The 12,499-nt window shown below is 39.1% G+C and overlaps 1 protein-coding gene across 1 annotated transcript in view; it reads right to left on the reverse strand.

Moving 5' to 3' along the window:
* Positions 1-371: 371 nt before the first annotated feature.
* The window catches only part of PCNX1 (pecanex 1), an 85,210-nt gene continuing 73,082 nt past the window's right edge, over positions 372-12,499 (reverse strand). Inside the window, exons 34-37 of the mRNA XM_019616108.1 lie at positions 11,298-11,551; positions 9,780-10,216; positions 8,221-8,361; positions 372-5,240 (exon numbers count right to left, since the gene is read on the reverse strand). Coding sequence (XP_019471653.1) covers positions 5,100-5,240; positions 8,221-8,361; positions 9,780-10,216; positions 11,298-11,551 — 973 coding nt within the window. The 3' untranslated portion in view covers positions 372-5,099. The remainder of the gene's footprint in view (positions 5,241-8,220; positions 8,362-9,779; positions 10,217-11,297; positions 11,552-12,499) is intronic.

Here is a 12,499-nt window from a genome sequence, read left to right on the forward strand (position 1 = left end):
CTGGCGGCTGCTCTGCCGCACGGCGCTCCGCCCGCTGGTGGAGGACGTGGGGAAGCGCCGCTAAAGCACACCGGGCTTAAGAGGTTCCGGGAAGCACGAATAGAAAAGCGCCGAGCGTAAGGACGGGGATAACAGCGTGGCAGGATATGAAAAAAGAGACGGGAAAGCATAGGGAACGCAGAAGCCGTACCTAAGAAGGCGTAAAAACGGGAGTGGTGCCGCAGAAAAGGAATACCCGAAAACGATTCTCCTCACAACGCCTACAGCGCCATAAGAGCACGGTGGAAGAGACGCCCGCAGCACAGGGGGCCCCCAAGGAACCTGCGAGTCACACCTGGGGCGACCGTAACAGTGCAATAAATGACAACACGTGAAAAAAGTTTTTTATTTCTCAGTGTTTCTCCACTGTCAATACTGTCCTTTTGCTGCACCAGGTTGCAAAAAAACTCTCTGCCTTTTCCATTTTCAACAGCTACAATATTTACAGGCCGTTTCCAGTAACACACGCAGACACATACACACTCACAGACACGCAGGTACGTATATCCCTATGCCTGGCAAGGTAGCTGGTTGCTGGTAGAGGCAATATATATTGTCATTGTCCATTACACGCCCTCCTCCTCCCATGCACCTCTTCTCTCTCTCCATTCAGCAGCTCGAGGCCAAGCTTTTTCAGGGGGTACTTCTTACATGAAGATTCCCAGCTACTCATTGCCATTGTCCAGGGTCGTGGGCTGGGGTTCTCTATTCAAACTGTACACAGCAGAAGTCAAAAACTGCTCCTATTCGGGTGCTTGTGAACTGTGAGTGATGTACGTGCACTCCTGAACTCTTTTGGAGCAGCCATCTTAATCACCTTCTGGGAAATAGGTATATCATGCTGGGGTGAACAAGCCACATGCTTCACTTTCCACCAAGGTGTTATGGACCCACATTTTTACTAAGGCACCAGTAATGACCAGTTTAGTTTCTGAAAGCGTCCAGCCTCAGTAAATGTACTGCTTTAGGTTATCAAAGACTAAGCCAGACAACAAAAGATAGATGCCTATATAATAGGTATAAAATTCCTTAATAAAAATAAGTGCATAAAACCTGTGGTGGTATAACCCCAAATCCAATATAGGTAGAATAATATCTGAATAATATTAATTGTAAGAAACGCAATCTATCCTGCTCCATTTTGTGAATGGAGAGTCCTGTAACTGAGAAAGATCGTCCAAGCAGTGTTCTTCTATCTACACTCCTAGGTTGAGTGGTGCTATTTGTATCATCAGAGAAGAACTCTGAAGTTGGATCTGATTATAGGATGTCCCCTTCTCCCCCTCACCCTGTGCTAAACAAAGCTCTATGGCCACTTGTCAGACAGCCAAAGGCACAGAGCTGTGCCGTGAGTTTCCATCTCGTTGCTCACCAGTCACCTAGGCCGATCAGAAAAGCTGTTCTACTCCTGTCAGGGTTATGAGGGTGATGGGAAGGAAGGGGGGGAGGATGAACTACATAGCAGGTGGGAAAACTGAGGTCAACACTCAGGAACACGTCATGCGTTCCAGCAAATTGGCTCCAGGAACCAACCTCGATGGAACCTAAAACAAAAACCAAATCTTGGCCCTTGTTCTCCTGCCAACTCTGAAACAATTTCAGAAATGCAGTATCACAAGAGAGAGCCCCTGAGAATTCATCACAATTATTGTACAGAGTAAGTGGCACAATTACAGATATCATTGGTGTCACGTACCTTTTTTGTTTCTTTTTAATTCAGACCATTTTCAAAAGACTTCACAGGCTGGAAAAAATGCATAAAGACTTAAAATTAAACATCAGCCTGTTCACTGATGGACACAATCCAATCGGGGGAGGTTTTAAGCACTTCTCAGACATTAAATATTTGTCATGGGAAGCAATAAATATGTATGTATTTATGTATGTATGTATACATAGATACCACCTTCAAAGAAAAGAGAAACAAAAAATAGCTTTTGGATAAATGCACATCTAGAAACAGGACTTAACTGGAGTCTTCTTATGGCAACAGAACATCACACAATGAAAAGTGGCCAGAGTTCATGCACTCATCTATAGGTTCTCATGACAGCTTTGAAGAAACAATCCTGTTCTATGCTGAACTCAATCTGGACTGACAGGAAATGCTGGACAACCTGGAAAGTCATCACCCTTTTTACACCTGTAACAGGGGAAAAATACTACATCAAGATGGAAATCACAGAGAGTAGAACAACAAGAACAAAAAGTTTCCATCCCGTGGACAGATGTATCCTGTGGGGAGTTAGAACAAATGTTTTGTCACACTCACAGCGGAACCAAGATACAGTCACGTATCAATCTTTAGCAGTTGGAATGCAGGAAAACTGAAGGAAAAGATACTAATTTTCCAAAGCCTTATGGAAGAATAAAATCACAAGAAGGTGACTTCTGTTGAGCAGACCTCAACCGTATGGGAGTGCTCTGTCAATGGTTGCACAGCAGGCATTTGCTGAGTATCTCTAAAGAAGCTATCAACCTGCAATCCAGCCACATTAAGATCCATCTCCTGCAGGCAAGACACTGAAAGTCTCAAGATTAAAAAAAAGAAATCCATCAACTCTCTTTATCCCTTAGGAAAAAGCCTTTCTTTTTCCCCCATCTGCTGTTTGCTAATTTAACTCCAGTAACATAGTCACTAGAATTTTTATGTTAACAAGTCATTAATTCCTTTCACATTTATCAGCAGCAGTGGATGCTGCTGTTATCTTGCATTGAAGACAACGGTATAGATTGTTCAGAGTCAAGGTTAACTTCCTGAAAGTTGCCTCAATTGATTTAAAAGCAAAAACACCACAACAACAACAAAAAAAAACCCGGGTATATTTCTCTTTTCAGTCATTTGTTTACCTTAAGGCTCTAGTATAGGGAAAAAAACACCAAACAACTTTCTAGAACAAAGATCCAATTTGGGCCTATTTCTTCCTAAAGAATCTTGATGAAGCAATATTCTTAGTCATACAGGAAACCCTGTAATCCACCTATGGGGAAAGACAGAATAAAACCCTAACCAAAACATCTTCAATCTAAAATATACAAATTTCTTCATTCCTGACAGCAAAATTACCAGACTACTGACCAAGGTTCGTGTGCTGCACTACACCTCCTGATACACAGCAGATGAATTTAACTATACTACAGTGTGCACATATGATGAGCTACGTGGAACAGCAAGACTGTGTCAACGGTGGCAGATCCAGAACTGTGCATTTCTACCAAGATCAACTGCACGTGCATACAGCCACTAGTAATATGCATCTGTAGAATGCACAGTACTTGGAGCACAATTTGCATAGTGTATGATGTAAGCAAGGCCCCAGTGTAATTCACTGGGGAATTTTAACAATTACCTAGCTACCAGGCACAGAATTGCCCTTTTGTAGCTAGCAAGCATACAGTGACTTGAATCAGAACACCAAGAATTTTTAAGTAGACATTTCTTGCCTTTTTTTTTTTTTTACCTCCCTCATCCCATATCTTCACTCTTACACTAGGTACATAATGCACAGGGTTTCTCTGAGAAATAACTGCAACCACCTCTGTGGTACATCGGAAGTCTTCCGACTACATTATCTAGAAAGAAGCGGAGGTGACTGGGAAGAAGATGGCTGCTCCCAAAAGCTAGGACTGTGTGCAGATGCTGCACAGAATCCTACATAATTACAGATCAGAAACAGGAAACAATCGCAATAGGTACTTTTTTTTTTTCTTATGGATTAAGAGGAGTCATAGGAACTGCAAGTCAAAAGCAAACCAGTTTCCCTCTCACACTCCCACGATAGTTCTGAGTTACTTGTTTCCCTGAATACACACATTTAAAAAAATACAATAAAACCTAGGATATGTAACACATGAATAATTCAACTTCACAGTTATAAATACTCAAATTACACTTACATAGAATGTATAATCACAGAAAATAAAATTCAAGTCATAGAAAAGAATGAAGACTAAAGGGAAAGAAAAGGCAAGGTGGCAGAAGAAGTGATACAAGTTTAGGGCTGTGCCTTCTATAAAAGCCTTTTAAAAGTTTTTGTTTTTTTTTAATTTATTTTTTATTATTTCTTTAATTGGATAGAATAAAAAAAAACCTTCAAGTATCTCCCCTACAGAACTCAACTATCTGCCAGAGAAGAGCCAATGAAACAACATAGTCAGTTCTGGGCAAAAGAAGCAAGGTAGCTTAAGCTAGCTAAGGGAAGACAGCTGAAAGATAGTGTACTCGGGTCCACTTTTAAAGCTGGGTGTGTTGTATAGATTTGAGGTACCACTGCCACAATAGACTCTGATGTAGTACAGGGATACTCAGGTACATGTCTAGGTATTTCTTATTTTTACCATTTATTGTGAAGAGGATGCAGCAAATGCACTTGTACGAAATACAGAACATAGAACCAAACCCATGGCACAGCCCTTACCATCAACATGTATATGGAGAGGGAGGGGATTAATCCCAAAGGCAATTTAAATAATGGTATTTTATATACTTATATTTATATATATAAATAAATGTTCTCAGCAATCTCAGGGTTGTTTTTAGTGCATTGCTGTAAAAAATTAGTGCAGTTCTCATTAATGTTTTAGCTCATAAGGAATAAGAATCTATACATCTGTTCAGTCTCTTCTTGCCACTCCTGAAACCTTCACACTGTTTCACCAAACTGAATGTTTGTAGTCAATTTCTTTAAAATAAGGTGGATGAATTCCACACACTCGGTGACAAGACATGGCAATTTTTGGCAAAAACAATTAGAAAAATATGAGGTGCTCTGATCTTAGAACTGAAACGTTTGTTGATTTAAAGCATTACACAATGCATAAACAAAATTTATAAACAAAAAGATATGTCTCAACAAATCTATCCTTCATGCAAATGTTTCTTCAGCAGCTAACAACTTAAAAATTTCTTACATTTGTTTATTTGGGGAAAAGGACTTAGACAAAGCTGTGTTTCAAGTCCTCTCCTACAACTGGACCAAAGTTTTATGTCCTGGAGCTGCTGCTTCTGGACCCTTCTCTTTTCTGAATCGTTGAGAAGGGGAAGTTTAAGTCTCAGAGATTTACACTTCAGCCCCGAGTTCAAGGACTCCAGTTTCAACAACAGCAACATATTTATCTTCAATTTGAACCAGCAGGATGGTCTTATCTATGTGGGACCGACTACTTGGATCTCTGCTGCAAGGCACCCAGCGGTGAATCACCTGGGAAAAATAAAAATAAAAATCAAGAAAACATGAGTTTCATAGAAACACCTGTCATTTCAAAGTTGTAGCTGATTATTCAGGACCCTTGCAAGGCAAAGGGAGTAATAACACAAGGGTTACACTGACTCAGCTGCTCATTTTCCAATGTTCACATGCCCTCTGATTAGCTATTTGTCTCAGTCTTGCTGGAGATCTGCAGCTTACCAGAGGGCACTCAGCACTGGATTTGGATTTTAACACAACTTGAGCCAAATCAGAGCTGAATAGACCATGCAAAGTAAATAACAATTGGAAAAAATCGTACACATGCAGATTAGAAGTATTGTGGCTTCAAAATTATTATTTCAAAATATTCTTAAAGTATCCCATCATTTGCAGCACACAACAGCACAGAATAAAGTTTATCGGGAGCTAGGCATAAAACTTGTAAAAATATCTTAGAGATGACATAAAATAATTTTTGTTACAAAGAGAAATGCTTTTGTGCTGAGCGAGAGTAGGAATATACCACCCTTAGACACAAAGCATTTCTCAGTCAAGTCCAAATACTACAACCTTGCTGTCCAATATGAAACTAGTGCCTTTGATATAGTCAAAGGCGGCCTGTTACTCCAAAGGCCTGAATATCAATCCTTTGGGTTGTCTTGTGCATGTCAGTGTTGGGGAAAAAAAACAAAATCAAAAGCTCTCTAGCACATACAAACATAATTCAGAATACACCTTAACCTTAAACTCCTGGCAAAAAAAAAAAAAAGAGCTCCAATCTAAAGAAGATGGCTAAATTTCATTTCCCTGAAGAACCCCTAGAATGTTTTTGTGTAGTGAATATACTAGCAAAGCTTAGCAAAATAAAAAGCAAAGTTTGGAAAAGTGCTTTTTCAACTTAACAGAGAAATTTTTAATAACTGAGAATCAGTTATTAAAACAGTACTCACAAACCAGATGCTTCTCCTTTACAGTCACCCTCAGATGAGTATTAACTAAGGGTCTTAGAGCTGTGAGGATCAACACAACCTACCCTACTCCTCACAACACATTTAGATACTTTTACAGTTTAAGAAACCAGATACAAAATACCTATTTTTATTATGATGACTCAAAACCTGTCATAATTAAATTCCCGAATCCCATATCCCTATGCAAAACAAAACAAACAAAACCAAACAAAACCAAAAAACCCCATAACAAAAACACGAGGAACAATGTGCTTCTTATCCATTTTCTCTTCGTTCTTGTCTTAAACCATTCTGTCCCGCTTCCTCTTTTGCTTTCTTCTGCTTTTGATTATTGCTTCTTTTCCCTTTTTAATGGGGTAGTGAAGTCTATATGCCACTCATAATACGGCCATAATTGTTACGTAGGTACCAGAGTACATGTTTTTCTGATGCTGAATTTCATACAGGGATGCTGATAGAACAATGCTTTGGCAGGTAGACTGCTTGATGAGCAGCACCCCAGTAGGTAAGAATCAGTTCTGTGTGTCTGCAGAAGGTGCAGGATTAAAGAGGGAAGACTGTCCTAAGAAGTAATGGATTTACTGATGATGTATGCTTATAACAAGCAGCAGAAACTATGTCATTCAAGTTAAATCCATTCCTCACAATCAGACACAAGAAGAAAGGGAGAAAGCACCAGATCGTCCAAGGTTAAAAGATGTTCTAAAACCCTGCCAGTATACTGCACCAGTAATAGACAAGAAACATTCACTCACTCTCAATCTTTCTGTTAACAGCCACTGTACATCAGCATGCTGCAACTTGCAAGACAAACTGCAGAACCACAGAAGTAAAAAACTGTCCCGTATTGAACAAAAGGATTCACGATTCCAGAATACATTTCAGTTTGTCCTTTTACATTCATCATCTTTATGACATTATTTATCTGCAATAGCTCATAAGGAAATCCCAAAAAACATACTGCCTAATCCCAGCTTAATTATGAATATTTACAACAGCATTCTCCTACAGGTTACATACAAATTAGTTCTACAAGTTAGCCCTTAGGGTGGTCAACTGTGATAGTGTTATTTGTGAAAGGAACTTGTTTTCAGGGCCCTTCCTTCACATACACATAACAATATACTCCAAGTCTACCTTAATTACAGTTAATGTAACGGCCCTGTACCCACTATTTGAATGACATCCCCAGCTGAAATAAGCAGACTATCAAAAGATGATTCATATTAAGTGTCAAAACAGACACATTCAAAGTGAAAATACAGTGGCATCAGTAAACCAATGCAGGTACAAAGTCAGCAGTTCTTACCTTGTACTATTTACCACTGGAAGAATACTCACTGCATAATTTTTAGACAAGAAGATCTATGAACAGTATGGCTTGGGTAAAAAACTAGAAGAATTTACAATGGGAAATGTTTTCCAACTAATCAGTGTATTTTTATTTTCATATGCAGATATAACATCCCTAGGGAAAAGTGAGACTGAGTTTCAAGTCATATGCTTTTGCAAGTTTTAGTTATAGCGTATTTCCTTCATAAAGGAAACATCAATTAAGTACTTATTACAAAACAAAGACACAAAAATAATTTGGCTCAAGTTTCAGAGTAATTTAAAAACCAAATACTCTTAACCATTCAATTAAAGACTGGTTGGCAAATTGACCTTCAGTGTTTTCTAAGGGACTGACAGTTTAAGGAAAGGAAAATGAAGGCTGGATGAGTAAGCAGAATGCCTGAGGTAACAGTTCATGACAAGAGCTGGAAGAAGGCAAGGAAGGAGAAGTGGCTGACAACATTTGAATTATCTTGTATCTTTTCAATACAGTTGCAGAAATATACTTCTGCTTCAAATTAGGATTCTAGAACTGCTCTTCCAGCAACACTGACTTAGAAGACAGCTGCTGATCCGACTTAGTACTAGCATGTCATTAGCCTTGACACCCAGACAGGCTGCCTCGTCAAGACACTTTTTTTCTTTTAAATTAATTAGCTTGTCAACTTCTAAACAAAAAAACTTACATGGCCTTCCATGCCTTCCTGAGGACTCCAGTCTTTCCAGCTGTTTCTTCCAGCTTTTAGCCGTATCACCTCATCTGGCCACTGCAGCTCTTTCCTTTTTGACACGTTGATCCCTTCCAGTACTTGACTGGGATCCATTAACTATAAGTAGGAATTGAGTTTTGACTGTTAGTTCAGCCAAAATTTAAAAGACAGGGATTAAATGTAACCTTTTGCATACTTCCACAGAATTGACTTGACCACACAGAAATCGACATCTGATTTCAGTGCTGCAAGCTCAAGCTCCAAAAATACTTGAGCAGCAGAAATGATGGAAATTGGGCTGTAGTTTCAGACACAGCTGACAATCTACTGGTTCACTGCTGCCTGCCTCCCTTCCCCAGCACTTCCTTCAGTTACGCTGGTCCACAGAAGAGTCTGAGCCAGCTCAAAATACACAAAATAGCAGCACATGGTCCAGCAGCAGGGAAGAGTTTAGCGACAACAAACTTTTAGGACTAGCTCATCACTTCTAGAAAATTAAGCCTTAAGAAACATGGGCTTAGAGAATTCACTAGTAGGTTAAAAAGCTATTTTCCTACTAGCATGGTTTGTTGAGACCCACCCAGTGTTTTGAAGTTAACTGGCCTTTCTATAGGAGCAGCAGGAGAAAACTCCTGAAAACTTCTTCCAATTTAAGGATAGAGAGAACTGCATAACATCCAATATCCCATGGCATACAGCAACCTTGTCTGTGCCTTCTTCACATAAAGGAAGGAAACAGTTTCATAGGAGTTCCCTTGTCTGTAAACAAAAGCTACTAAGCAGAAAACTGCAAAATTAGTTAACTTTGTCTACATTAAGTAACTTAGTTAACTATTATTAAAGATGCAATTTATTCATTTTAGAATGAAAAGAGGTGATGTCAGCAATGAAGTCAAGTTTGTTATGATCTGACCTATTAAATACTTTTGGTCTTTCCCAGTAAAACACCGCCAAGAACATGTATGTGCAGCTACTGAAAGCTACAAAAGCAAGAATATTTCTGGATTTTTCACAAAACTCCTAAGGCTGCCAATAATTAACTTACTTAACGGAATACTGTTTGCTGTTCAGTAAGCCAGCCTTACAGCAATAACCAAAGAACACATACACATGTAAAATGAAAGCAACAGCATTTTTAACATCTATTTTAGAGGACAATCTACTTGGGAGAAAAGAAGAACATTAGTTGCTTTCAGTCCTGCAGGTGAAGCTCTTTAGCTTTATGCATCATCATGAATAAAACCAGACTAAGCATGGAGAAAAACTGAGTTCAGCTGACATTCTCAAGCCTGTACTACAGGAAAATAAAGTAAGTAATATAAACAGAGACGTCTAAACATACAGCAAGAGTGCTTGTCCAGAAAAACATTTCCTTACATTAGTTCTCCACTTGTAACTGCACAACTATTGCATACAGAGGCATATCAGATAGTGCATGTACTTAAAAGTCATGATTTCAGCAACACACAAAATAACTCTAACAACAGCACATGACTAAGGAAGTTTAAGTTAACTTTTTCTTCTGGACTATTCACCTGGATTCTGTAAATAACGTCATCCTTTTTGGCTTGCATTTGATTTGCAGGGCTTGCATTACCAGCTGACTGAGTTTCAGCTGCATTACTCCCTCCTTCTGTCCCTAGAAAGCCCACAAAGGCATGCTGTTTACAGGCTGGGATGCTTTGGCTGGAGCTGCTGGAAGAGGGCAGACCATGCTGCATGCTGACTCCAGACTGGCCAGTAGGTTCCATTTGGTTCACCATAGATAGGCGGGACTGGATGGACGACGGGAGGTTACGAAGGGATATCTGACTGGTGGAAGAGCGCCGACAAGGCACAAAGCCCGTTGTGGATGTGCGAAGAGATGAATGACGACTGCCGTAGCAATAAGATGAATGGCTAGCTACTGAGGCACGGGCAGGGGAATGTCTGACAAGGCTCGACTGCACAGAGTGAGAGCTGTGACTGGTGCCTAAAAATAAAAGATACAGAATCAGAAGAGTTTGATAAAGCCTCCCATACACGTTAGATTTATGACATACAACCATTTTAGCAATTAAATACAACATTAATGGGTCTAATCAACAGCATTTAAAACAATGGAACTGTAGGATTAGGTATCTTGCACTTAACTTTGCAGAGCATGTGAGTGCATTTCACTCATTTTATCACGGAACCTCATTTTCTGTTCTATTCCCAATCCCTGTGAGATAAATCACTTGAAAAATGCTTCAGCCCTGCTCTCACCACGTTAGCAATTTGCTTCTTAATATTAATAAGGACAGTACAGGAGATAGAGATGTCAGTGTTTCAAAAATGCAAATATTCTTTCTTAATATGCTTCAATGGATGCTCAAAGACTCAGACTGGATCAGAAAACGTTAGAGCATATTTTTTAAGCATTAAGAAAATTTTAATGTAAAAAAAATAGCAGTTTATGAATATTATTTAGTGTCGTTCCTAAATGAAGAACTTGTATAAACCTCTTCAGAGCTGCAGAGGTACTCATGCTATGTAAAGAAAAAACCCAATGTGTACAGCTATGTGCACATTTATATTCTTTGAGCAAAGGAAGTATTTACAAAGCTTTTTTGTTTGTTTGTTTTACTGCCTATTGCCTCACTAGATTCAGATCAGCACAGATTCTGTTAGGATTTAGCTAAAATACAATTGAGCTAGATGATCCACTCCAGTATATAAATAAGAAAAATGCAAATACATTAAAAACCAGCAAGCTTAACATTAACAGTCAGTAAGACAGAAGACATAAGATGAATCAATCTGTAGAGATTTGCTGCAAAGTCACGTAGCCCATTTTGCAAAAAAAACTAAACTTCAACAGGATAAGTATCTGTTTGGAAACTTTCCATTGGACAAAACAGCACTGTGGTGTGAGAGGAACCCAAGCAGGTGTCAATAAGACAGTCAAGGTTTGTACATCTGTCTGTTTTGTCTTTCCTGTTAGCATAGGCCAGATCCAAAGAGCGGAGAGGCCAGTTCTGGCTACAGGATTGTACTTGTGAAAAATTGTTATAACTGTATATTAACATTACCCAGAGTGGATGGATGAGTTGGTGGATGAGCTGCAGGAAGAGCAGTGGGATGAGCCCCGGGATGAGGTGCCACAGGAGGGTGCTGCACTGCTCCAGGTCCCTGCCCTGTAGGTGCATTGACTCCTCCTTGCGACACACTGCTCTGCGATTCATTGATAGTGGCATTGTTACTTGTGCAAGAAGCCCCACCTCCAGCATCAGAATCTTCAATATTTCCACCACTGTTACAGCCAGCTCCACAACCTTTCCTTAGTCTGAAAACACAATGCAATTAACATTAAGTCACATCATCTGAACGTAAGGAATCTCAGAAACACCACACAGCACAGTCTGTAAAATCAGTTTTGTTGGTTTTTTAAATCAGATTTTTTTAGACAATGCTATTTTCTCAGAACAGGCTTTGCAAGTATGAATGTCGCTTTCTAGGAGATTGTAATTTTCTTCAGGAGAGCCACTCAAATAACAGCTATGATAAAACAAGAGCTGAGATAAAAAAGCCCTTGGAAGGGAGAAGGAAAAAAGTAACCTCTGAATCAATAGTTCTAAATACGAAATGCTAGAAGAATATCTTGTTATTTTGCAACAGTTTAGTAAATTTATGCTCCTTAATATACTAGTTGTACGCAGTCTCATACAGCAAACTTATTTAGATGAGCAGTAGTTTTTTTTTTAATTTGGTTTCTTGTTACTTTCAGTAACATAATTATAATTTTCAAGTATGTGATGCAATTATTTGAATCATAAATACTTCTGCAAATTTTGAACATTCAGATGGCAATTGACATTTTCCAGCATATATAATCATACAAGATTTTCACCATATCGTTTGCACTGGTAAACCTCAGACAGACACGTAACACAGCATGTTCCTTCTTCCTTTCAATTCCTTACTTTTTTTTTTTTTTCCTTTTGGTTCCCACTGAAAATACACCAAGTAAATCCTTTTTTTTTTTTCCTTTGCCCCCTGGGATCCAGAACAGCTTGGATCCAAATACAGTCTTGTGTTATATTTTCACTTGTTGCTCTACCCACATGTCAGACAAGCACATGGTGACAGAAGACATATGCCACAGACTACAGTAAATGCAGCACATGTGGAATATGTTCTGTTCAGATGTGCTGTAGATGTCTATTTGTACACATGACAATAGAAAAGCAAGAGGACAGTTCCAACTATGGAACCAGCTCCTGAAACTGGTAAG

Source organism: Meleagris gallopavo, chromosome 5 (genome assembly GCF_000146605.3).
Source record: "Meleagris gallopavo isolate NT-WF06-2002-E0010 breed Aviagen turkey brand Nicholas breeding stock chromosome 5, Turkey_5.1, whole genome shotgun sequence".
Lineage (NCBI taxonomy): Eukaryota > Metazoa > Chordata > Aves > Galliformes > Phasianidae > Meleagris > Meleagris gallopavo.